The 26,891-nt window shown below is 46.1% G+C and overlaps 1 protein-coding gene across 3 annotated transcripts in view; it reads left to right on the plus strand.

Moving 5' to 3' along the window:
- The window catches only part of SLC4A8 (solute carrier family 4 member 8), a 79,026-nt gene that overhangs the window by 22,944 nt on the left and 29,191 nt on the right, over positions 1 to 26,891 (plus strand). For all 3 annotated transcript variants that reach the window (XM_047786656.1, XM_047786657.1, XM_047786658.1), the window contains exons 3-14: positions 3,530 to 3,676; positions 4,213 to 4,348; positions 6,819 to 6,979; positions 10,419 to 10,607; positions 12,092 to 12,183; positions 13,103 to 13,260; positions 14,143 to 14,230; positions 15,180 to 15,326; positions 16,233 to 16,333; positions 22,874 to 23,048; positions 23,645 to 23,778; positions 25,132 to 25,377. In XM_047786656.1, coding sequence (XP_047642612.1) covers positions 3,530 to 3,676; positions 4,213 to 4,348; positions 6,819 to 6,979; positions 10,419 to 10,607; positions 12,092 to 12,183; positions 13,103 to 13,260; positions 14,143 to 14,230; positions 15,180 to 15,326; positions 16,233 to 16,333; positions 22,874 to 23,048; positions 23,645 to 23,778; positions 25,132 to 25,377 — 1,774 coding nt within the window. The remainder of the gene's footprint in view (positions 1 to 3,529; positions 3,677 to 4,212; positions 4,349 to 6,818; positions 6,980 to 10,418; positions 10,608 to 12,091; positions 12,184 to 13,102; positions 13,261 to 14,142; positions 14,231 to 15,179; positions 15,327 to 16,232; positions 16,334 to 22,873; positions 23,049 to 23,644; positions 23,779 to 25,131; positions 25,378 to 26,891) is intronic.

The raw sequence follows: 26,891 nt of genomic DNA on the forward strand, positions 1-26,891 counted from the left end.
ATTATTGAAACTTCTTCCATGTGGCTTCAAGTTACCAGGACATGGGCGCCCCCCTTAGTCTTCTCCTTGCCTCTTCTGCTGATGAATTTGGTCTTCACAGTGACAGGCTGCTTTGGGAGCTTCCCCTTCCTCAGTGGCCCACTGGCACTGCATCAATGCAAGAGGTTGTTTTTGGAGCGTTTGTGGTGTCTGCTCAGTGACCACTGTCCACAGTTTGTCAAAGCTGACAGTTGGGCGGAAGCTCTGATTGCTCTTTAAGCAGTTATGCCTCACACCAACTTTCCCAATGACACCTGGGTGGTATTTATCGAAGTAGAGCTTGTGGTGTTGTGTGCCCCCCCAAATCACGTGGGCTCCTGGGGCTTCCTGTGCTGGTGAGGCTATGGGTGTGGTTCATGTGGCCCAGAAGTATATCCAGGTCCTTCCTCTGGATGGCATGTCAGCAGCTGAGGTGATAGCGCCTCCTTGTTTTACTATAATGGGGACAGCGAGTAAATTAACCAAGAAAATGAGATGTAATGACACAAGTTCTACTACCTCGCCACTGCCTGCTCAGTTTCTCTTTAGAATGTAGTTGAAAGTGAATAATACTAGCAGTACATCAGCCGGAGCCCAGGGAAAGCCTGGAGGATGTGGTTAAAGGAGAAGTGGTGGCCTCACCTGGCTCCCCGACTGGGGGCTTTTCCAGGAAGAGGAAGCACATGGTTGGGTTGGCTCCACTGAAGGACTGAAAGTCACCCTCAGTGAGTCTGCTTCACGTAAGTCCAGTCCTACCTAGAAGCACTGGATTTTACAGCACATAGGTCATTTATTTAGGGGCTGGTTCAGGGGTTCTGTAGGATCTAATTACACTTTTCACACCCCCCCCACCCGAGTTCTTCATGATCTGTCTGACGTGTTTTCCCCTCCTCTGTCACCTTGTTCTGGCCTTGCTGGCTGTCCTTTTGCCTTGGAACCAGCCCTGTATGTTCCCAGTGTAGGGTCTGTACCCTTGACCTTCCCACATCCTGGTGTGCTCTTCTCCCAGGTCTTCTCATGGCCTCTCCTTCTCATCACTCAGATGTCCCTCCTCATCATCTTGGCTGAAGTCTCCCTTCTCTATCCGACCCTGGCCCCAGACACTTTACTGTATTTTATTCATAATAATTAGGACTATTCAAAATAATATGTTTTTGTCTTCTTGATACCTGTCTTCTGCAACTAGAATATGTGTCTTGAAGACAGGGACTAGATGCTGGTCACTTCTGTATCCCCAGCCCTTGGGAGAGGACCTGGCACAATTAAGTGACTTCAGTCTGGGTTGATCTCAGTGATACACTACAGGGACTTAATTGACACACTATCACGGAGCATCGTTAGGTAACAGGTGGTATTTTATTAAGGTGGTACTCAATTTAGTCTTTTTCACACTTCATAGTTTTCGCTGATAATATCAGATGTCTGGAATCCCACATCTTATAGCAGATGACCTCTTCTGGCTCTATCCTTCTGTTTCAGTGAAGTTGCAAGGCAACCATATTATATTCAGAGATCTGCCCATCAAAAATGCCCAGAGATGTGCACAAGTCAACATATGCCTGTCCTGAGACAGGATAAGGATAAGAGGAACAATTGATTCTACCAGATGCTAAGTATTTTATCCTCTTGCCTCTCAACACTTCAGCTAATCTCTGATCGTCTTTCCCTCTAATCCTCACTGTTTCTTATTTTGCTTTATCACTTTGGAATTTGGAAGACAGAGGAGGACAAAGAAAATGAGATTAGAAATGGAGACAGGGATGTTAGAACTGTACCCCTTGTTAAGGTACTTTACCCCCTCTTGGAAGAGGAGAGCACCATCCAGGAATTCTCAAAGAAGAAGTTGAGCAGTCTTAGGAAGCCCCATTGCTGGGGAAGGAAGAAGATGAAGAGTTGCGAACTCTTTCCGAAAGTCCCCTTATCCAAGAAGTCTTCCTGGATTACGCTCTCCATTCTCAGATTGGCTAGGACCTTCTTAATCATCTCATGCGCTGGTGGGTATCTCATTCACCCTAAACACATTCACTTTGCTTACATGTTCCTCTTGCGGCCCCTCTCAGATCAGAGGCCCTCTTAGGTCAGATTGAGTAATCCTGAGGGAGTCCTAAGGGGTTATGCTCCTGATGGGGGCACTGTGGAGCAATTCCATTTTCTGAACACTTGTGGAGTGCTGACCACGTGTAAGATACTGTGCTTTGGTAAGCACTGCATTCCAAGAGGAAGACAGTCTGGCACTTTGAGGCCCTTGCAGATGAAGAGTGGGGAGAAAGGCATAAGATTAGTGCATATGAGAATGCTAGCCAAGGACTCTGGGGATTTGGAGGAAGGAGGCAGCCCATCTGATCAGAGGGATCAGCAAGAATGCCAAGAAGGAAGGTGCATTTGCAGTGAATCTGGAAGGAGTGAGCCTAGCCAGTATCCAGAAAGCAGTGGCACACAGCTGTGGCAGAGCAGTTTGGTTCAGGTAGAGGAGAGGGAGAGTGAGGGTGAGTGCAGCAGCCAAGGCCGTGAGGAGGAGACGCGTCCAAAGCTGGCTGCCCTGTTGTTGGGGTAGAGTCACAAGGTGTGTTCAGCCCTAGATTTTTTTCCCCCCAGAACATTTATTCAGTGTGAGCATGTGTGGGATTGGCACTTTCATCTCTCTTGAGCTGATCACTCGGTTCTTTTAGAGAGCTTTCCCTTTATTTCCCTATTGAATGTATAATTTGCTGTAGGTGTCATAGAGTGATGGCATTGCTTTCTTTTTTTTAAGCACAAAAGATTTTTTATTATAGTTGATTTACAATGTTCTGTCAATTTCTGCTGTATAGCAAAGTGACACAGTTTTAAAATATATATACACACACGTGTGTGTGTGTATGTATAATATACATTGTTTTTCTCATACTACCTTTTTTTTTTTTTTTTTTTTGCTTTTTAGGGCCACACCCGAGGCATATGGAGTTTCCTAGGCTAGGGGTTGAATCAGAGCTGTAGCGGCCGGCCTATGCCACAGCCACAGCAACACAGGATCCAAGCCACATCTGTGACCTATGCCACAGCTCATGGCAACTCTGGATCCTTAACCTGGTGAGCAAGGCCAGAGATTGAACCTGAGTCCTCATGGATACTAGTTGAGTCCATTACCACTGAGCCACAGTGGGAACTCATATTTTATGTTTTATCACAAGTCTTGGATATAGTTCCCTGTGTGCTTTTTTTTAATTGCTCAAATTGTCCTTGTAGTGGCAACAACTAGCATTTGTTTTGGCCTCTACAGTTTTGCAAATCACATGCACACACATTATTTCCTTTGATCTTAGTAACACTCTTGTGAGGTTTGCAGCCACGTGCCGGATGGGGATCTTCAACTCCCCCATCTCCTCATCTTCCGTCCTGGAGTCTTTGAACTTTTGTCCTTACAGAGTTGTGACCAGGCCAAAGGCCGGTGATCTTTTCCTTCTTCCTCTCAAACAACCTAGTTTCTTTTTCCAAAAGGGGTTCCTTCTATAGATCTTCTGCTTCTTTGCAGGTCATAGAACTCTGTACGTGGGGGTCCGGATGCCCCTGGGCCGGCAGAGCCACCGGCACCACCGAACCCATGGCCAGAAGCACCGGAGACGAGGGCGGGGCAAAGGAGCCAGCCAGGGGGAGGAAGGCCCAGAGGCCCTGGCCCACGGTAACACCTGGGGAGAGAGGGCAGGTGTGCGTGGGGGGCTGTGAGGCTGAGGGGGCATGGGATGACATCAGGCAGGTGACGGTTTTCATTCTCCAGCCCTTCGTCGACTTTTCCCAGCTTGTTTCCAAGAAGCAGAAGAAATACCTCTAAGAATCAAAAATAGCTTCCTGCAAACTTCTCAGTTCAGCCCCCTCCCCCCAGTCAACACCATAGAAGGTGAAATTATTTGCCAGAGAATTAGCCCTTCCTTTTGATCAAAATCATCAGATTTCTGGTTTCTTGTGGATTTTCTTCAAAGAGTCTTACATAATCATTTTTTCCTCCCATGGAACTTCTTCCAAAGAACAGCTTTTTTTTTTTTTTTTTTTTTTTTACCCCTCTGGGAATAAAGAAATCTTTTTGATCTGAGTTTGAGCTGATTGTCTTCTTACGTTCTTGAAGTTGGGAGGCCCTCAGGTGCAGTGCATATGGCAGGAGGCTATTTCTGTTCTGAGTTGAGGCTGGGGGCAGACCTTTCTCTGTGGCTGTTTTCCCAGACACACCATCTCAGCGCGTTCAGTTCATTCTCGGCACCGAGGAGGATGAAGAGCATGTGCCCCACGAGCTGTTCACAGAGCTGGATGAGATCTGTCTGAAAGAGGGGGAAGATGCCGAGTGGAAGGAGACAGCCAGGTGAGGCCCTGCAATGGCCTGGGTTGAGGTCGCCTTGGGCAGGCAAGAGTGTACTTTTCAGCGAGGGATGGGCCGGCTGTCCTGCCTTTTGTTTCTTCATGGGAGATTGATGACTGACACGGGGACTGATGTTCTAGGGTCTTCTGTGGGAAGTCTTGATGCTGGCCTCTTTGTCACATCTCTGGCAACACCTATGCCAGTTAACCTTGAGCCTGGGATTGGTGACAGAAACATGGAATGTTTGGGGGATCCTCTCTCATTTGTTTAGGGCCCAGAGTTCATGGGTTCTTGATTTTATAGGTCTAGCTTAGAAGAGGCCTGAGGGGGCCACCTTGGTTTAGATGTAGCCTAGCAGATGTAGTGTAGGCCCAGACTTTTGGGCAGGTGAACCACAGCATTGTTTAGGGTTTTGTTGTTGTTGTTGTTGTTTTCTTTTGCAGCTATCCCACAGCATATGGAGTTCTTGGGCCAGGAATCAGATCTGAGCTGTAATTGTGACCTAAGCCTCAGCTGCAACAATGCCAGATCCTTAACTCTGTGTTCTGGGCCAGGGATAAAACCCGCATCCCAGTGCTCCCAAGATGCCGCCAATCCTGTTGCACCAAAGCAGGAACTCAGTTTAGGTTTTAATTCACTGGAAAATCCAGAATTTTGGGGACATCCTATGGGACAATCCAACTTGATAGAGACCTTTGGGATTATAGCCAGCCTGACAGAAGGCTTCCTGGATTAGTTGTAGAGTGACTATGCTTGGCTAAGTCTCAGACCCCAGAAGAGCACTCAGACCAACCAGGGCCATGTGTAGGGCTCTTCTAGGTGGTACAAAGCCAGCATGTCTGAGCCTTGGGGGAGAAGGTAAAGTGGGTAAAGTGTGGCCCCAGTAATCTTTGGAACAGCTCTTCCCGAATACTTGCTGAATCTGTGGCTGTGTTCTGTGGGTAGAGAGGATTAAACAAGCCAGTCAACCTGATATAGGCAAGAAGGCAATTAGTTTTGTCATTCTGTTTGTGCAAACTTCTGAAGGTCGCACAGATGGGCTTTTTAAAAAAGAAAAATATCATCTTATTAATGTGATTTGTCCGTGTAGCCACATGATATAGATTAGATCTGTCTTTTAAAATTGCATAGGTAGGAGTTCCCGTCGTGGCGCAGTGGTTAACGAATCCGACTAGGAACCATGAGGTTGCGGGTTCGGTCCCTGCCCTTGCTCAGTGGGTTAACGATCTGGCGTTGCCGTGAGCTGTGGTGTAGGTTGCAGACGCGGCTCGGATCCTGCGTTGCTGTGGCTCTGGCGTAGGCCGGCAGCTACAGCTCCGATTAGACCCCTAGCCTGGGAACCTCCATATGCCGTGGGAGTGGCCCAAGAAATAGCAACAGCAACAACAACAACTACAACAACAAAAGACAAAAATAAATAAAAAAAAATAAATAAAAATAAAATTGCATAGGTAATGCATGTTCACTCTAGAAAATTAGAAGATAAAGATAAGCAAATAGAATGTGAAAATTAAGTGCAATATTACTACCCCAGGGACAATGGGGAATATAACATTTGGTGTCTTTTTCTTTTCTTTCTTTCTTTCTTTCTTTCTTTCTTCTTTTAAGTGCTGCACCTGCGGCACATGGAACTTCCCAGGCTAAGGGTTGAATCAGTGAGGCCAGGGATCAAACCTGCATCATCATGGATACCAGTCGGGTTTTTAACTCTCTGAGCTGCAATGGAAACTCCAACTTTTGGTATCTTATACATCTGTGTGTTTGTATTTTTTTTTTCTTTTGTCCTTTTAGGGCTGTACCTGCAACGTATGGAGGTTCCATATGGAGGTTCCCAGGCTAGGGGTCAAATTGGAGCTGTTGCTGCCAGCCATAGCCACAGCCACAGCAACGTGGGATCCAAGCCGAGTCTGCAACCTACCCTGCAGCTCTCGACAATGCCGAATCACTAACCCGCCTGAGCAAGGGATCAAACCTGCAACCTCAAGGATCCTAGTCGGATTCGTTTCCCCTGCACCACGAGGGGAACTCCCCGTGTTTGTATTTTAAAATTTTTCTTTAGGAGTTCCTGATATGGGGCAGAGGGTTAAGAATTTGACTGCGGCAGCTTGGATCACTGCAGAGGGTGGGTTCCACCCCCAGCCCCGTGCAGTGGATTAAAGGATCCGGAGTTGCCACAGCTGCAGCATAAGTCACCGCTGTGGCTCGGATTCAGTCCCTCGCCTTGGAATTTCCATATGTCATGGGTGTGGCCATAAAACTTCTTTTCTTTAAATAAAAGTGGAATCAAACTATACTCAGTTTTACCGCGTATAGTTTACAACCTACTTTTTTTTCACTTACCAGTGTGCCCTGAACATACAGATTAGATCACAGTGTTCAGTATGGTTATTTCTTTATGGCTTACATCCACAACTCTCTCCTGAAAATTCCTCCTTCTCTGTCTCTGGCATCTGGTTGTTTATCATGCTTCCAGGTGGCTGAAGTTTGAAGAAGATGTTGAGGACGGGGGAGAACGCTGGAGCAAGCCTTACGTAGCAACCCTTTCACTGCACAGCCTCTTTGAGCTAAGGAGCTGCCTTATTAATGGAACGGTCCTTCTGGATATGCGTGCGAATAGCATAGAAGAAATTTCAGGTAAGGTTTGGTGAGGGAAAACAGAGGAACATTTGTGTCCATTAAGAAGCATGGTGTAGAGGAGGGAAGAAAGTGGCGATGTGTCCATAGGCAAGTCTCCTACCTTCCTAACCTCAGCATCCTCAGCTGTGCAATGGTGACTAAGAAACTACTGGACCTATTTCACAGGCCTGTTATGGGATTCAAATGACATGATGTGTGGTTTTCCATGTGCCTGTTCATTCAGCAAACATTTATTTTGTGTCTGTTCATGTTTGATAATGTGCTAGGCATGGTGAAATAAAAACAAGATACAATTGCTGTCTTCAAGGAGCTCACTTAAGAGTAAGGAAAACAGCCAGGGAACAGTTAACATAAGTGCATTAACAGAGATGTGTTTTGGCGATAGTTAAAGGAAGGGGCAATTGGGAGCTGTGCAGAGAAAAGGGGGTTAGATTTAGAGAAATCTAATATGGCAGCCCGGGAAGACACGTGAGAAACGGAGCCAAAGTACCCCCACCTCTTCTGCGAGATGCGAAGAGGAGATGTCTGATGGAGTTTCCCGGTGTGCTTCAGGGTTAGGTTACTAATGGAGTTTGAGAAACACTTGAGGGTATGTGAAGATTTTTTTTTTTTCCCTCTCAGCTTGGCTCTTTGGCTGGACATGCTAAATAAAGGTTTCTGCAAACTCTTCTCCATTTCAAGTATCCAAGTAATTCTGCCTCCCTGGGATCACAGGGCAGGGTCAGCACTGATGGGCTCTTGTGTCACCTCCGAAGGCTCTAAGGGAAAGTTATTCCTTGCCTCTTCCAGCTTCTAGTGGTTTTGGGCATTTCTTAGTGCATGACTGCATCACTCCAATCTGTCCCTGTCCTCACCTGAGCATTGTCTTACCCGTCTCTCTCTCTCTTGTCTCTCTTTTTTTGCTTTTTAGGGCCACACATGGCATATGGAAGTTCCCAGGCCAGAGGCCAAATCAGAGCTGTAGCTGCTGGCCCACGGCGCAGCCACACCAAAGTGGGATCCGACCCACGTCTGCGACCTACACCACAGCTCACAGCAATGCCGGATCCTTAACCCACTGAGGGAGGCCAGAGATCAAACCCACATCCTCATGGATCCTAGTTGGATTCATTACCCCGGAGCCACAATGGAAACTCCCACCTGTGTCTCTCTTATAAGGATATTTGTCAGTACGAGCCAAGATGATCTCACCTTGAGATCCTTAGTTACAGCTGCGAAGACCTTATTTACAAAGAAGGTCATACTCCCAGGTTCTGGGGGGTTAATACATAGACGCACCTTTTGAGTGGCCCACTGTTCAACCCATTACAAAAGTTAAGAGGGGAGAGAATGTCAGTTCATCAGTGTCAAGTGCTGTAGAGAGGTCACCTTATAGGTAAGCACTAGACACATCCACCAGGTTTAGCAACTGGAAGGTTGTTGATGATTTCATCAAAAGCAGTTTCGGAGTTCCCATTGTGGCTCAGTGAAATGAACCCAACTAGTACCCATTGATGATGAGTACTAGTCAAGTCGATCCCTGACCTCACTTAGTGGGTTAAGGATCCAGCATTGCCATGAGCCGTGATGGAGGTCACAGACCTAGCTTGGATCCTGTATTGCCATGGCTGTGGTGTAGGCCGGCAGCTGTAGCTCTGATTGGACACCTAGCCTGGGAACCTCCATGTGCCATAGGTATGGCCCTAGAAAGCAAAAAATAAAACAAAATAAAAAGCAAAAAAAAGTAAAAGAAAGCCAGTTCCACTGTGTTAGCCAAATTGCAGGGGCCTGAGGAATTTTTCTTTTGAGAACTTTAAGTGATAAGAGAGAGAGGGAGAGAAAGGAGAGACATGAGGTGGACATTCTTTTTTTTTTTTTTTTTCCAAGATGAGGATCCTGAAGCATGTTTATAATATGGGGCAAGGAACCAATCCATATAAAAGCTAGAGCGAGAGATATGGATTTTTAGCTTGATTATTTGAAATAGATTTCCTTTATTTATTGCTTCTAACACTTGGATAGTCATGGATGGAGCTGGGGATGACAAGGGCTTGCAGTTTGGGGACGGCAGGGGGCTAGGTATGGAGGATTGAGGTAGCACTGCTGTGGTTTTTCACACTAGGTACCTGAGGTATTCACGTTAGTGATAAGCAGAGGCACACGGTCTCAAGTATTGACCGTGAATCAGCACTTTCCCTTGTATTAACTCATTAATTTTTCATAACAATCTTCTAAGGTGGGTGGTAATATTAGCTTCACATTACAGATGGGGAAACTGAGGTACAGAGGTGTTAGATAACTTGCCCAAGGCCACACAGCTAGAAAGTGGGAGAAGTGGGATAAATGTGGGCCTTTAGGTCCAGAACTCAGGCTGTTAACTGCTGTGCTGACTGCCTCGCAGTAGTAGGTATCGGGATTTTTTTTTTCTCTTTAACTCTGCCAGGCTTAGCAGGGAAAGGTTGATGCTTGGTGGTAATTGTCTGGGGTGTTTAATCAATAACAAACTTAATTCCGGAGTTCCCGTTGTGGTGCAACAGAAATGTATCCGACTAGTATCCATGAGGATGCAGGTTCCACCCCTGGCCTTGCTTAGTGGGTCAGGGATCCAGCATTGCCATGAGCTATGGTGTAGGTCTCAGGCTTGGATCCTGTGTGGCTGTGGCTGTGGCTGTGGCTGGTAGCTGTAGCTCTGATTAGACCCCCAGCCTGGGAACTTCCATGTGCTTCGGGTTCAGCCCTTAAAAAAAAAAAATTTAATTCTTCTTTTTTTAATGGTCGCACCTGTGGCATGTGGAAGTTCCCAGGCCAGGGCTCAAACCCATGCCACAGCAGTGATAATGCTGAGTCCTTAAGTGCTAGGCTGACAAGGAACTCCAAGGACAACTTAATTATTCCTACAGGCTCCACCTTCAAGTAGCCATTTGGAATTCTACAGTTGTAGTTTCTCTTGGCAGCAGCGTTAAAATCTCAGAGGAAGGGAGTGTAGAGGAATACTGGCAGATGACAGAGCAAAATGGTAATTATGTGGCTTTTGAGTCCTGGGTTTGAACCCCAGCTCTGCAACTTGACTAGATGTGAGACCTTGGGAATTTTGTAATGTTTGGGCCTCAGTTTCCTGATCTGTAAAAATTGCTATAGTTCTCCGTACTTAGAGTTTTTATAAGGATTAGATCAGATAATTATGTAAAAAGTTCCTAGTATAGTTCCTAGCACATGTTAAGTGCTCAATAGTTTCCATTTCTGATAATAATGATTTGTTACATGTAGAACATATAATGTGTCACAGCTGCTGTCATCAAATATCTCTTTCAGGCACTAAAGCAGATTGTACCTCACTGGCTTGGGTAGAACTCCTTCCCCCTGCTCTTTGTCCCTCACCCCTCACCCCATCTGACCTTAACCTCTTTGGGTTCACTGGCCATCAGTTTGAGTGTTCCTGTTGGCACCTGCTTTCCAGACCTGATCCTGGACCAGCAGGAACTGTTCAGTGACCTGAATGACAGCATGAGGGTTAAAGTACGCGAAGCCCTTCTCAAAAAGCATCACCATCAGAATGAAAAGAAGAGAAATAACCTCATTCCCATTGTTCGGTCCTTTGCTGAGGTTGGCAAGAAGCAGTCTGATCCACATTCAATGGATAAAAATGGTAAGATTATTAGGAATACTGTTCTCTCTCTCTCTCTCTTTTTTTTTTTTTTTTGTCTTTTTAGGGCTGTACCCACGGCATGTGGAAGTTCCCAGGCCAGGGGTCAGATTGGAGTTGCAGCTGCCACTCAGTACCACAGCCACAGCAACGCCAGATCTGAGCCGTGTCCGTGACCTACACCACAGCTCATGGCAATACTGGATCCTTAGCCCACTGAGTGAGGCCAGGGATTGAACCCTCATCCTCATGGATACTAGTTGGATTCGTTACCACTGAACCACAACGGAAATTCGTTTTCTCTTTTTATTAATAAGGCATTCAGGAACTAGTTGGAGATGCTGAGTTGCTAGAGGGTAGGGCTGTGTTTCTCTAACATGCCTTCATGCTCGCCTAGCCATGGTCCTTGTTGGTGATGGGTAGGGTGAGACTGGTGACCACCTGTCTCTTGTGGCACTAGGGAGGCCCACCTCACATGGATCTTGTGGACCCCAGGGGAGAGGCTTGTGCCCCAGAATGGCCTCAGAACTGATGTGGCTTTTAGGAATTATCTACCTTGGGGATAATTTGGGGCCAGAGGAGGTCAAAGGGAGCATTTTAGAAGTAAAGAAATGGCTTAGGTTAGGGAGACAGTATACACTAGTGTAGGTTCTTGAGACAGACTTCCAGGCTTGAGATTCTGGCTTCACCTCTTACCCAGTGTGTGACCTTGGGTAACCTCCTAAATCTCTTTAAGTCTCACTTTCTCCTCTGTAAAATAAGGATGATATTAAGGTCTACACCATCAGTTTATTGTGAGGCTTCAATAGGTTATTCCGTGGAAATCCCTTACGCAGGTGCATGGTGGGTTGTAAACGTGATGAATTTTGGCTGCTGACTAGCTTCCTTTTCTGTAGCCAGATCAGGGCCAAATCTATACCTTGTCCCCACATTTACTGCATCATAGTGATGCAGTAAGTCTTAGGGGATATGCCTGGGAATCTGTATATTTGGAAAGTTCTCTGTAGGAGTTTCTGATATGCACTCCTGGTTAAAGGTTATTGCCTTTAACAGAGGAGGAAAAGAGGGTCACAAATGGTTCAGGAAAGGAGTCCCCGCTGTGGCTCAGTGGGGTTGGTGTGTCTCTGCAGCACCAAGGACACACACAGGTTTGATCCCTGGCCTGGCACGGTGGGTTAAAGGATCCAGCCTTTTGATTGTGGCTTGGATCTGATCCCTGGCCCGGGCACTCTATATGCTGCAGGGCAGCCAAAAAAAGAAAAAACAAACAAACAAAAACCCAAATGGTTCAGGAAGAGGGTTGAGGAGTAGTAAGACCTTTGTCCCCCCTTTACCACTAACTAGTAGGTAAGAGGTATGTGTGGGTCCCAGCTTTGTAGTCATCTGAGCCTCTCCTCTGAGTTGCCTCTGTAGGAGTTAGGCACAGGGTGTGTCAGAGGGGAAAAGGGCAGCACTAGGAGAATTCTGTTTGGTTTTTTTCCAAATAGGTCAAACTGTGTCTCCTCAGTCCGTTCTGACTACAAATCTTGAAGTGAAAAATGGAGTGAATTGTGAACACAGTCCAGTGGACTTAAGCAAGGTGAGCAGAGATGTGGGAAGTTGGCGTACAGGCCTGCGCATACCTCCGGTGGAACCCAGAGTCTAATGGCTGGAGGCTGGGTAAGCTTTGGCATGTCACCACCCTTTCTCCAGGACCAGAGCCCCTTCTGCAGGAAAGGAGGCCTATCTGCTCCTGTCTTCTTCCTTTCCAGCCCAGGTGGGGCTGACTCATCAGTTTGTTCCCCAGACTCAACATGCTGAAACCGACTATCCGCGATAATCCTCCCTGCCACACAGCTCCTGTTGTTTCAGAATCTTTTTCTGGGACCTACTCTTCAGCAGCTCCCTCTGACCTCCACGGGTTTTGCTGAAACAATATTTTTTTCTGCTGTCTCCTAAAATTGCTTCATGGTTGAAACTCTTCTTGGGGACTGTGACTGTGGTGTCGGAGGGCTGCCTCAGGAGCAGGGCCCCGCTGCAGCTTCTGGCTTAGACTCCATCTTTCCTTGCTTTGGTTTCTTCTAGACCCTGTCTTTCCAAAGCACAGATAGTGTCATGTCACTTCTAGGCTCATAAGGCTCCCTGAAACCTCTGACAAAACAGTCAAGTGTTTTAAAATAGAAATAATTTGACCTAGAACTTCAGGGACATTCTTCTTTGAGGAGGCATAGTGGAGCTCGCACCTGAGCCCCCGGATTTCAGTTCTCTCTCTTAGAAGCTGTCCTCCCAGGCCAGTCAGCTTCACCTCTCTGGGTCTCAGTTGCTTCTTTTTAAAAAAAATAAAAATAAAAAATGAGGCTAATTAGACCTATCTTATCCACCTTACAGAGTTACCATAAGGATGAAGTGAAATAGTGTGAGAAAATGTGTTCCGTCATAAAGCAATGTATGAGTGTCAGTTGAGGAGGTTGTGTGAGGTTCCGGCTCCTAGACTGTCAGGGGTTCTTTTGCATTTTCAGGTGGACCTTCATTTCATGAAGAAAATTCCCACCGGGGCAGAGGCCTCGAACGTCCTGGTGGGAGAGGTGGACTCTCTGGACCGGCCCATCGTCGCCTTTGTGAGGCTGTCCCCAGCTGTCCTTCTCTCAGGCCTGACAGAAGTGCCCATCCCGACAAGGTAGAGGCCAGGACCACAAAGCTCAGTGTGTTCTGTGCAACGAACAGGTTTATGTGAGCTCTGGTGGAGGAAACCAGCTAATGCCCACATTTAGGATTAATTAATTTGGGGAACGCTGTTGAAAATTCAGCAGTGGTCTCAGAAAACTGGGGTGTATTTGGTTAAGCTCTGTGCAGAAGAATTGTAAGACTTCTAAGGCTCTGTTTGCACAATTTCTATGACCTTGGAAATGGAGAACCGAACGGCATCCAAAGGGCACGGCAACAGCCCCTCACTTGTTAGAATGGGAGGCCTGTCTTGCTCTCGCAGCTCTGCGGAGCTGTCTCCTAGGCAAACGTCTCTGAGCAAAGGTATTGATGTCTCTCTCCACCATTCTGGCAGGATTTGTATGGTTTGCACATAGGCCCACATTTGTTCAAAAGGCTATTCATACGCTCTGAAGGTAGCGATTCAGAGCCCCATTAATTACAGAGTATTCAGGTGACCAGGACACAATTTAGACTCCTCTGCAGGGCTTGATCTTTCAACTACCTTATCCCTCTCCTTTCCCCATCATTTTCTTATTAGAGCAATGAATGAGATTCAGATAACCTTGAATTTGCACTACAATGCCATGTTTTGAAAAAGCATCCTTTCTATAGCAAAGAACTGCATCTCTGGAAACCTTGAGTATTATAACCACATAATTGAATGGAGTCATGCAAATAGCTTCCAATGCCTGTAGCTACTTGACTGCTCCATCATTAGTCTGTCTCCTTTAATTGCAGGTACGTACTGTGATGATTTCTGATAGGAAAGAGAAAGGGTCTGCTGTTGAGAGAAGAGAGTAAGATGCCACTTCTTTATTTTATGTTTAATTTCATCCTCTCTGTGTGTTGCCAGATTTTTGTTTATCCTATTGGGTCCAGCAGGGAAAGGTCAGCAATACCACGAGATTGGCAGATCCATGGCCACCATCATGACAGATGAGGTATGCGCACCACTTCTGCTTTTCATGCATTCATCTCATACATATTTATTGAGTATTTCCTCTGAGCCAGGCACAGTGCTAGTTGTTGGGGATAAAATACTTGCAGTCTTGATGTCTGCTGGAAAGCAGTTCAGGCCATGTCTCTGAGGATCAAGCACTCTGGGGAACTTTGTTTCCTATGTCATCTCTCCCTTTTTGAACAATCAAGGATGCAGAGAAATCTTTTTTTCTGGGAAAATTATTATTGCCAGGTAGAATACCTAGAGAGAAAGATATTAAGGATGACTTAAATTTCTAGAGAAATGCATCCAAGCTATTATATAAAGAAACCTCACTCCCATTTCACATAAATGAGACCAGTTAGTATACAGGTCAGAGGGAGGCTCCTGGGTACTCGAACGTGAACATGCAGAGGTTACTAGACATTTCAGCTCCATGGTCTTGAACCAACCCCCTGGTGAGGACTGGGCTATCAGGTAAGTTGCAGAGTCGGGCTTTCAAGGCATATGTCTTAGCAGGTGGAGTGAGGTGGGGCTGTATTTTATCAGCTCTCCTCGATTGGGAGGCTTATTTCATGGAGGATCTTCACTAGTGATTAATTCCATCTAGGTTTTCCAACCATTATGATCAGGAAAATCTCCCCACGCACCTTGGCTTTTGTTTCATTCTTTGAGGAGATAACAGAATTATAAAATTTTAGAGTTATGTCTGACCTCTTCCTATACTAATAGACATATATTTAGTTCTTTTGGCCCCATCTAATCTTCACATTCATTTTTTATCCTTTTATCCTTGCACTTCTCTAAGTGCTAAACTTATCTACATTTCAGATCCCCATGACACAGATAAAAATGCAAAGATAGTTTTATCCATCCTTCCCCATATCTATTGGTGATTGTTTCAAGTAAAGCGACTTTCAGTTTTCCTGAGGTTTTTTTCTTCTCTGTAGATTTTTCATGATGTGGCATATAAGGCAAAAGAGCGTGATGATCTCCTGGCGGGGATTGACGAGTTCCTAGACCAGGTGACGGTGCTCCCCCCAGGGGAGTGGGACCCCTCCATTAGAATTGAGCCACCCAAAAACGTCCCTTCCCAGGTAATGTATGCACGTGAGCCAGCATTGGTGGCTTCATGTCACTTACTGAGTGCCCAAAGACCCTGTGGGTGTATGCTAAATAAACTGAGCCATGGTTCTGTTTGGGGCCCCTAGAATGTCAGAACAGTAATAAAATACGAATATTCAGCAACATAGATTGGCTCAGGTGTGGTGGGATCAGTGAGGGTTGTCCTGGGATGAATTTTAAGCCAGCTTTTGAAGGATTAATGTGGAATGGCAGAGGGGAGAGAGGAGGACATTTCTTGAGAGTATATCATGAATGAAGCCATTCAGTGAAAACAGTAAGTTGTGTAGAGAGAGCAAACAGTTCCCCACACTTTTTTTTTATGACCACACCCATGGCATGTGAAAGTTCCCCAGTGAGGAACCCATACCTTGCAGTAACCCAAGTGGCTGCAGTCAGATTCTGAACCCACTGTACCACAGCGGGAACTCCTCCCACTCTTTTTGGAGATATTAAGAGGGAAGGGGACTTCCCCTGTGCACTAGTCCCTAGGGGAGGTGCTTTACATGTGCTGATTCAGTCTTCCCAGCAACGCCTCCTAAGAGACACTGTTATTCTTCGTTTCACAAATGAGGAATAAAAAAAAAAGTGTCTTCAAGCTTTTAAGGTAATTATTATGCTGAGGCAGTTTTGAGACTTGAACTTCGGTCATATCTGATGCCAAAACCTCCACTTTTCTGTTTCTGGGCAATGCAGAGTATATATATATATACCCCCAAGGAAAATTGATAAACTGCCCCAAGTCAGTAAATGTGTTTGAAAATTATAATAATCACTTGGGTATTTGGTATTTTTGGATTTTCTCATCACCATTCCTCCAGAGAGCAAGAAAGACAGAGCAGAAGGCTGACTTTGCTAATTTTGTGGTCTTTTATTAAAAGGAGAAAAGGAAAATGCCTGGAGTTCCAAATGGAAATGTCTGCCACATAGAACCGGAACCACACGGAGGCCACAGCGGGCCAGAACTTCAGCGCACCGGGCGGTAAGTTCTGGAATTTCACAGCCAATGCTGGACACAAGTTGTGTAAAGGAATGTGTTATCCTCTTTGCTTTCAGCCTTCTCTGCGATATGTTTATTGTCTGGGAATGACTTTTCAAATGGAGCACTGACTCTTAAGTATTACAAATATTTCAAATATTCTTTGCATTCAATCAAGTTTCCCAAACCACCCACCTTGTTCTCTCTCACCTTCCATCCTTCCCCCACATTGTTCCCTCGACTTGAACCCTCGTCCTGTCCTCATCTCCTGGCTAACTGCTCCTTATCCTTTGTCTCAGCTTAGGAGCCACTTCCTTTGTGCAGCCTTCCAGGAAACTCTATAGAAGAAATTAGGTGTTTCTGCTCTGTGGTTTCACAGCTTTGAGCTCTGTCCTCTGCCCACCCACCACCCTCAACCCAGCACCCTGTTACAGCCCTGATCGTACTTTATATTATTTCTTTTTTTGTTGTTTTATTTTATTTTTTATTACTCAATGAATTTTATTACATTTCTAGTTGTATAAAAACCATCACAACTATTCTTATTTCTTGATTCAATGTCTTTCCTGCCAGAATGTTTGCTCCATGAGGGCGGGGACCTCATTATATTCCTAGCACCCGGCACAGTGCCCTGCACAGAGTAGGTCCTCAATTAATATCTAATGAATGAATGGACACTTTTAGAATGATGCCTGTTCTGTAGCATTTGAATGGATAGGCATGGGGTAGGGAAATGGGTACTATGTTAGGTGTGTGCCTCAGAATGGACAGTCTATGCTCAGATTTTAAGGGGGGATGTCCAAAGAGGAGGTTCTCTTTGGTAGGTGAGGAAAGCAGGTCCCCAGACTTGGAGGCTTCATATTGCAGGTAGGAGGGTCGTAAAAGAGGATGATACCTGGGCTTGGAGTGGCATGCAGAGGTGTTCCTCAGATCGTGGGAGAAGGTTGAGACTATGGTTCTAGCTCTGTAAGTTGTGCTTGTGTTTAAGAAGGATCTCTTGGGAGGAGATTCTCAGGACAGAACTCAGATGATGGAAAGCAGCTTTTTTTTTTTTTTAATTTTTTTTTTTTTTTTTGGCCATGCCTGTGCAGCATGTGGAAGTTCCCAGGCCAGGGATCGAACCCATACCACAGCAGCAACCCAGGCCACTGCAGTGACAATACCAGATCCTTAATACACTGCATTGCAAGGGAGCTCCTAGAAAGGAGCTTTTAATTTCCTCTCTTCTGTTCCTTTCACTTATTTTCCCCCCCTTGCCTGAAGTTGCTTTCTTATTTCTCTCTCCTCAGTACTCTACCCAATGGAAACTCAAGTTTTGTTTGTTTTTTGTTTTAAACGTGGAGAGTCATTTGTTTTTCCATCTTAGAAATTCAAAAAGAGGACAGAAGAGGCTGAAAAGCAAGAGAGAAGACACTAGGAGTGTCTTGACGGGGAATATGCTTCCTGGTTGGAGGGATGTACTAGAGGGCGGAATGGATAACTTGGCTCTGTCGGGGGTGGGGGGACCCCTGGAGGAGAGGAGGAGCCCTTTGATGGAAGGGGTCACTGAAAAGAGGGAGCAAGCTCCAAGAGTAAGTTTCAGATTTTCTTTAAAGTTGGAAGAGGTCTGAATTGGTATTGAGAAGCAGTTCAAAGGAAGCGTCTGTCTTTAGAATAGTTTCCAGCATTAAGACTGCCTTAGAGGAGGCGGTGTTTTTTTAAGGGACAGAATCTTGGGTGGATTTGATAGAATTTCAGAGTTATGATTTATCCTTTTGAAGGGTGTCCACACCTTGGGACTTAGAATTTGGTAGCAGAAATGAGGCCAACAGCTTTTGTCCAAACACGTGATCCAGGTAGACGTGAGAGCTTATCTTTCTTTTGGTGTCAGAGGGAGAATAGGAGTTCCCACCATGGTGCAGTGGATTAATGACCTGGCTTGTCTCTGTGAGGCATCAGTTTTGATCCTTGGTTCAGCAGAGTGGGTTAAGGGTCCAGTGTTGCTACAGCTGTGGTGTACGTTGTTACTCTGGCTCAGATTCGATCCCTGGCCCGGAAACTTCCATATCCAAAAAAAAAAAAAAAGAGGAGAATGAAGTAGATCCCAGCCTTCAGGGGAGGGGTCACTTATAATCAGTTCCACACGGGGGTTTGGGAGTCCATTAGATTGCATTTCAGCAGCTTCAGGATCTTGGAAATGGTGTTCGACATCCCCAAATAAAGTCCCATATAGCCGAGGCTGTCACACACTCTATCACCAACTGCAAGTGTGGGGAGCTACTGAAATCAAGCTGGAAGGAAGGGTTATCTGGACTCAGAGCCTCAATCTGCTTGGTGTGGGAGATGCTGCCTCCTCCTGAGCTCTGGAAGTTTTCCTCGGAGCCCATGACCTTCTGCCCGCGTAGCCATTTTAGGCCAGGAGACCGAATGCCTGCATCGGGGATTATAGTTCATGCCAACTCTGGCCCCTTTCCCAGCCTCACCCTTCTCCTGAAGATGGACATTGCAGGATTTTCTGGACCTCCCTAAACATTGGCCTGAGTCTCCTCATTCTTCATACTGTTAGCTGTGTTTCTCTGAGGTGTGAGCAACTTGGGGACGCCTCATTGGATGGAGAGGTGTTAAGATGCAGCAGTGTAGGCTTTAAGAGGAGGGAAGGGAGGCAGAGTTGAAAACAGCCTGGGTTCTATATGATCTGACCTGCTGAGCCAGGGCTCAGAGAGCATCTTGGGCTCCCTGAGGCCGACATAGGCAGTGATGCTGTGTGTTCTGACCAGAGGGTTCCTGGGCCAGAAGCTTCACAGCAGAGAGGATACTCTGGAGAGGGGTTTTCCAAGCTGGCTGTGTGTGCCTTGTTGGGCTGCCACTTTCGGGAAGGGTTAATGAGGACAAGGATCAGAAGCGGCTCTCTCGATGATCCCCGCTCCCCACACTTCAAACAGGTTTCTTCCAAAGCACAGCAGACAAACGGACGGCTGGCCTGTCCCTAAAGCCCTCCTGAGAGGGCATCCTAAGTCAGTGCTCCAGAGCCTAGTGACCCTCTGCATGGGTAAGTCCTTTCTTGCATCAAGATTAAATTCATATCCTCTGTGCCTCCTGCCCTGCCCCCACCCCCAAACCTGAACATCAGGGTAGTGTTGAAACGGAAAGGGAGTCTCTAATGTGGAGGGAAGCGCTCGTGTCTGATTACTGCCTGTGCTAGATGTGCGATTGCGGTCTGCATGCGTGAGGGCTGAGGCTGACTCCATAAACTGTATTCAGAAGTCACCTTATGGTTTTATAGTCAGACCATCAATAGAGCCTCAGACCTTTTCTCTCCCCTTTCAATCACTGCCAGGCAGATTGATGGCCTCCCTCCCTTCCTTCCTCCCTCTGTCCCTGCCTTCTTTCCTTTCTTCCTTTTTTAGGGCTGTACCCACGGCATATGGAGTTCCCAGGCTGGGGGGCTAATCAGAGCTGCAGCTGCCAGCCTACACCAGAGCCACAGCCATGCGGGATCCAAGCCGCATCTACGACTTAGACTGCAGCTTGAAGCAATGCTGGATCTTTAACCCACTGAGCGAGGCCAGGGATGAAACCACATTGTCATGGGTAATAGTTGGGTTTGTAAATTGCTAAGCTACAACGGGAACTCCTTTTTTTTTGGTCCTCCCTTTCTATGGCTTCTCATAAACCCATTTCACATAAATCTTTTGCCTGTTACTCACAGACCCTCTTGCCTGAAGGCTCCTCCCACATCCAGGAGGACCAGTCACAGCAGCGTCATAGTGTGAGGCTTGTTACTGCAGGTTATTCTCTCAGAATAGTACCCTTCAGAGGAAGGGCATTGGTGATTAGAAGGTGATAGTCACATGTGCTAAAGATGCCATGTTGTTTATATGTATATTCAGTTTAGTTGAATTTATTTATTTATTTATTTTTTGTCTTTTTGCCATTTCTTGGGCCGCTCCCACGGCATATGGAGGTTCCCAGGTTAGGGGTCGAATTGGCGCTGTAGCCACCGTCCTACGCCAAAGCCACAGCAACATGGGATCTGAGCCACATCTGCGACCTACACCACAGCTCACAGCAACGCTGGATCCTTCACCCACTGAGCAAGGCCAGGGATTGAACCTGCAACCTCATGGTTCCTAGTTGGATTCGTTAACCACTGAGCCACGAAGGGAACTCCTAGTTGAATTTATTTTATTGTTGGACTTATTACAAATTCAGATTCACAATTCAAAATAAATAAATAAATAAATAAAGATGCTATCTTGGGTAAGGATCTGGAAACATTTGAATCTTGCCCCAGCCTGACGGTGGCTGCCTATAAGATCCCTGAAGGGCTATTTACCCAGAAGAGCTAGCAGGACCAAGTGTAGCCTTGGTCCCATACCCTGAGGCTGAAGGTTGAGGAAGGGTGAATCTCAACTGTGCCCTCCAAGCCAGAGGCAGAGAGCAAGTGGGTCAAATAGAATAGTGTCTGCTCTGTGTCTACCTGCACAGCCGTGGTACCCGGAGATGAGAGGGAGAGCTTCAAATAAAGGAAGAGAGCTGGCTGGGCCTTCCCCCTGACATACAGCTCCCCGCCCATGTGGGACACCTCTAGGCTCCTGGGCAAAGAGAAAGGAGGAGCTAGCCAAGCCTCCTTTCATGACAGAGTAGCTTGTGGGTTTTTTTTTTTTTTTTTTTTTTTAGCTTTTTATTATGGAAAATTTCACACATACAGACAAGAAGAGAGGATATGGAGCTCTTGCCATGGTGCAGTGGGTTACAAATCTGACTGCAGTGGCTTGGGTCCCTGTGGAGGCACAGGTTTGATCACTGGCCACATGGTGCGGTGCATTAAAGGATCCAGAGTTGCCACAGCTGTGGCCTAGATTCAATCTCTAGCCTGGGAACTTCCATATGCTTCGATGTGGCCATAGAATTAAAAAAAAAAAAAGTGGGAAGATAGTGTAATGAACTACCCATCAATAGTTATCAATATTTTGCCAGTCTTGCTTTATATATTTCTCCCCCCTTAATTGTTTTATTTTTATGTTTTCTAGATTATTTTAAACCAAATCACCAGTAGCATGGTCATTTCACCTGTAACTACTTGAGCAGGTATCTCTGTTTCATAAGGACATTTTTAAAAAAAACTATCATGCCATTATAAAATCTAACAAAATTAACAGTAATTCTTGACATTGTCTCATGCTCAGTCCATATTCAAATTCTCTTGAATATTGCCTTAGCAACATCTTTTCAGATTTCAGTTGTCTGGCATAAGATCCAGTGGAGGTTCACATTTGGTTATGTGCCCATTCTATGACAGCCCTCCCTCCTTTTTTTCCCTCTGCCATTCATTTCTAGAAGAACTAGGTAATTTGCCCTGGAGAATGCGGAACAGCTCTTTCCATTACTTACCTGACAACCTCCTCCTTGTGCAGCGACCCTCCTCTTAGAAAAAGTGCCCTAGTCTGTGTGTACCTCTCCTCCTTGAGGAAGGACTTCTTGCTCTTGATCTGTCTCCTTCTTGGGAAGTGGAGAGGGGTCCTGCAGTCCTGCCACCAAGTGCTGTTGAATCTGCCTCCCGATTAGCCCTTGAATGCACACACTTCTCCTCTCTCCAATCCGTGGCCTCCAATCTTGCCCTGCGTTCCATTCATCACCCCCCTGCCAAGTGACCCTTCCAGAATGCCTGCTTACTTATGCCGCTTCCCCGTTTATAGTCGTTCAGGACCTGACACGCCATCAGAATAAACTTCTAATTCTTTTTTATAAGGCCCTTTGTGACTCAGCTTTTCCAGCATTTCCAGGAGGATGTTCCAGCATCTCTGTTGGTATTTGCCTCTTTCACTGTCTTATCCGGCCGTAACACAGCCCCTTGAACCCGCCATGTGCTCTCACCTCTAGATGTCATCCGTGCCAGCCCCTCTCCTTATCTAGCTAATTCCTGGTCCATTCTCGAGTCCCCACTGAAACGCCCTTCCCTGTTCTTTGCTGCCCTGGCGCCCTCACCATCCTGCCTGTTCCCTGCTCTAGACTGTTGGTCCTGGAAAGAAGGGCTGTGCTTGCCTGGCTACTGCTGCCTCTCCAGTACCTGGCACAGAACCAGGCATGAAATATCTGTTCCTACTTGTCAACTGCTTGAATGAATTATTATGCTAATTTCTCAAGAGTAAGGTGGGTAGCTGTTCAGAGTAGGAAAGTACGTGAGATAGGAGCTTTTTAACTAGAAAACATGTAATAAAACTAACAATTTTAATACCTTTATGGTTTTGCACATTGCTTCCTAACAGCTCAGAATTTGAAATGTAAAGCTAATACTTAATTTCAGGTTAAATTTTTGGAACTTTTGTGGAATGGGTAATAGGTACACCCAGATGAATTCTTTTTCTGCTTGGGATAATCATTCAAATTCATGCCCTTGGTTACAAATAGAATCTGTGCTGGCCCCAGAGAGATCTCTTGTACTTGGGGTCAAATCAAAGCCAAAATCTTTTTGAATATTTAAAGTGCTTTCAGATGTATGCTGTTCACACGCTTTTGTGGGAGAGGGACTGCGTTAGAGCCCTGTCTGCCGTGTTTCTGCAGGCTCTTTGGGGGCTTGGTGCTGGATGTCAAGCGGAAGGCCCCCTGGTACTGGAGCGACTACCGGGATGCACTCAGCTTGCAGTGTTTGGCCTCCTTTCTGTTCCTGTACTGTGCCTGCATGTCGCCTGTCATCACCTTTGGGGGGCTGCTCGGAGAAGCCACTGAGGGACGCATAGTAAGAACTTTTCACCACTTCTAATGGCCCCAAACAAGAGTAAAAATATTATAGCAGCAGCCACGTCTACTGGGAGGGAAATTCCCTGGGCGAGGATTGAGGAGATTGGATTCTTTGTGCTGAATTACTGTGGTCTTCTGACTTCATCACAGCTCTCCCTTTAGAACAGATCCACTCTGGCTTGAACAGCAGTTTCACTAGCGGATCACCCAGTTGCTTTGCCCATTGCTCCAAGGACGGACAATGACATATCATGTCATTTGGAACTAAGATTTAAGGGGACTCTGATGAGAGCGTGTAGTGTGAATGGTATCACGGTGCTTTCTGTGTGCCTTTATAGATACTGAATTGAGTCACGCAGAACAGGACTTAGGTAAGGACTCACATCTGGATGGATTTGGGCGCCTGAATTATCAAAACAGTATCCGTTTATAGCAGGATTAAGCTGTGTACACATCACTCTTGCTAAGACGCAGTGCAAGCAGATGACTTGTCAGGCAGGCACATCGGAGAGCTGGGTTGGGAATGTACACAAGCCGGCATCTCTCGTCGCGGATGAGCGCTGGACTCACTGATGATTTTTTTTCCCCTCTCAGAGTGCAATTGAATCCTTGTTCGGAGCCTCCATGACTGGGATTGCCTATTCCTTGTTTGCCGGACAGGCTCTCACCATCCTGGGAAGCACTGGGCCAGTGCTTGTGTTTGAAAAGATTTTGTTCAAATTCTGCAAGTAAGACATTTGGTTTTCTGCAAACTCTAACTGGATGTGTCATTGTACTGTTAAGGCTGAGTGCTAGGGGCCTGGGCGAGTGTAAGCAGGCAGATATTCTGGACCCTGAAAACAGGAAGGATGAACATGGTTTGGTCCATTTCCTTGTCCCCAGGGAGGACCACACCTAAAATAGCAGATCTCCGGACTTACAGAGTGTTAACATTGCTCAGTCACTACTGAAATCTTGACTTTTTATTTTATTTTTTTCTTTTTTTGTATTTTCTAGGGCCACACTCGTGGCATATGGAGGTTCCCAGGCTAGGGGTCTAATCAGAGCTGTTGCCGCTGGCCTACCCACAGCCACAGCAACACCAGATCTGAGCTGCGTCTGCAACCTACACCACAGCTCACGGCAACCATCAGATCGTTAACCCACTGAGCGAGGCCAGGGATCGAACCCACAATCTCATGGTTCCTTGTCAGATTCGTTAACCACTGAGCCACAACGGGAACTCTGACTTTTTACCTTTAAAAAAACTTTCCTGGAGTTCCCGTCGTGGCGCAGTGGTTAACGAATCTGACTAGGAACCATGAGGTTGCGGGTTCGAGCCCTGCCCTTGCTCAGTGGGTTGACGATCCGGCGTTGCCGTGAGCTGTGGTGTAGGTTGCAGACGCGGTTCGGATCCTGAGTTGCTGTGGCTCTGGTGTAGGCCGGTGGCTACAGCTCTGATTCGACCCCTAGCCTGGGAACCTCCATATGCCGCGGGAGTGGCCCAAGACCAAGAAATAGCAAAAAGACCAAAAAAAAAAAACAAAAAAAAAACTTTCCCTAGCTAATCCAAACTCCTCCATTTCCATTTTCAGTCAGTTTTTATTTGACATAATACTAGTTGCCATGAGCTGTGGTGTAGGTTGCAGAGGCAGCTCGGCTCTGGCATTGCTGTGGTTGTGGCATAAGCCGGCAGCTGCAGCTCCGATTCAGCCCCTCGCCTGGGAACTTCTATAGGCCATACCTGAGGACCTGAAAAAAAAAAAAAAAGTAGGAGCACGTGGAGCAAGGGTCAGCTCCTTTTTCTTAACTGCAAGAAGAGGATCTTAATCACGTTGGGCAGTAACAGCAGAATTGTGGAGGGGGCAGTGTTTAGTTTCTTCACTTTCCATGTCCTTGCTGGGGCGAACCCCCCCTATAAAGCAAATCTGTGTCACAGCCGTCCCAGGGCAGCCTTCAGGAGCAAAGTGCAATCAAAATTAGGGACAAGCTGGGCTGCAGTACTAGGATGGACAACGTGAGATGAATTAACCACATTTCTGGCCCTTTGCCTCTTAATGCCGTCCTCTCATGATGTTTGATGGACTTTGGTCTTGTTTCAGAGACTACGCTCTTTCATACCTCTCCCTGCGAGCTTGTATCGGACTGTGGACCGCCTTTCTGTGTATTGTCCTTGTGGCAACTGACGCCAGTTCCCTTGTCTGCTACATTACCCGCTTCACTGAAGAAGCCTTTGCCTCCCTGATTTGTATTATTTTCATCTATGAAGCAATAGAAAAGCTGATTCATCTGGCAGAGACCTACCCCATCCACATGCATAGCCAGCTGGACCACCTTAGCCTGTATTAGTAAGTGTGCTTTCTGCTTGTCTGTTAACTTTTTTTTTTTTTTTCCCAAATAAAGCAAAGGGCCTGAGGATAATGGCTAATGTAGTGTGCCAGACAGTGCTTATAGCTTCTGTTAAGGAAGTAAGTGCCTTGGTCCTCAGTGAAACAGAGCTCAGACATGGATGTGGAGACTTGGCGGGCTGCCAGGAGGAGAATAGTCAAAAATGATCCATTGATGGGGAGGATGAACCAAGAGTGAAACTCTAGAGGGTATTTGAGAAATGGTTTCCAGAGCCTGTCTTTGGGGCCCAGGCGTTGAGACAAAAATAGGCTGCAAAGAGCAGAGAGTTCAGGTTAGTTGTTGAGAAGAACTTCCTTTTTTAAGAACTTGTGAGACCTTGACCCCCATCAAGATTCTCTGTAAGTGTATATAGGCTACCAGGAATCATTAGGTAGAGAATATTAATAATCCCTTACGGATCCATAAGTTTCTTACTTGGTATCCTAAAGATCTAGAAATCTACTTACCTAGATTTCAACTCAAAAGACTGTGTTTCCTCAGGTGTTTAATATAGTGTGGATCAGTTGGAAAAAAGATACAGTATTTGGCTGTGTTTTCAGCCCTCTACGAGAGTCTGGTCCTAGAAACACTTCTTCTCTAGAACCGTATTCTCCAAATTTTGACTAAATAGAATGTTCCTCATCCTTTAGCTTTGCACATCAAGTTCCCTCCCTTCTGTCCCACTCTGATGTGGAAGGTCTGGTTTCGAAGTGAATAATCTCAATCTGAAACTGCCGGAGCAGAGAAGGTACACTGCAGGGAAGCGCCTGCCAACTAGCACAGATACCCTTTTTTAGATTCTAGCTCTCCAGTCATTCACTTTTAAAAATCAGAACTCACAAAACATTTATTAGAATTTAAAAATTATTTTGTGGAATTCCTGTTGTGGCTCAGCGGGTTAAGAACCCGACATAGTGTCTGTGAGGATGTGGGTTTAATACCTGGCCTCGATCAGTGGCTAAGGGATCCAGTGTTGCCACAAGCTGCGACGTAGGTCATAGACGCAGCTCGGATCCAGCATTGCTGTGGCCTCAGCTTTAGCTCTGATTCGACCCCTAGCCCCAGAAATTCCATATGCCACAGGTGTGATCCTAAAAAAATCATTTTTTTGGCAAAATAATCACCATTAAAGAGTATAATCTTTGAAGCCTAGAGGATTACTGATTGGCATTAGTGTTCTGCATGCCTGTTAGCATTGGAGTAAGCTTCGTTTTTTGACCTTTTTTTATTATTCATTTAACAAATATTTGTTGGGCACCTACTATGTGCCAGGCACTGTTTAGGCCCTGGAAACATCTCAGTGAACATGACAAAGGGCTTACCCTCATGAGGCTTATATCCTAGTGAGAAAAGACGGACAAAAGTGACCAGATCTGCACTGAGTGGACTTTGGATCTGGATACTGCTATTCTTTGTGAATAAAGCCCAAGAAAATATTTTTTTCTTATATTCCAGTTGCATTCCACTGTTGGTT

This window comes from Phacochoerus africanus, chromosome 7 (assembly GCF_016906955.1).
Source record: "Phacochoerus africanus isolate WHEZ1 chromosome 7, ROS_Pafr_v1, whole genome shotgun sequence".
NCBI lineage: Eukaryota > Metazoa > Chordata > Mammalia > Artiodactyla > Suidae > Phacochoerus > Phacochoerus africanus.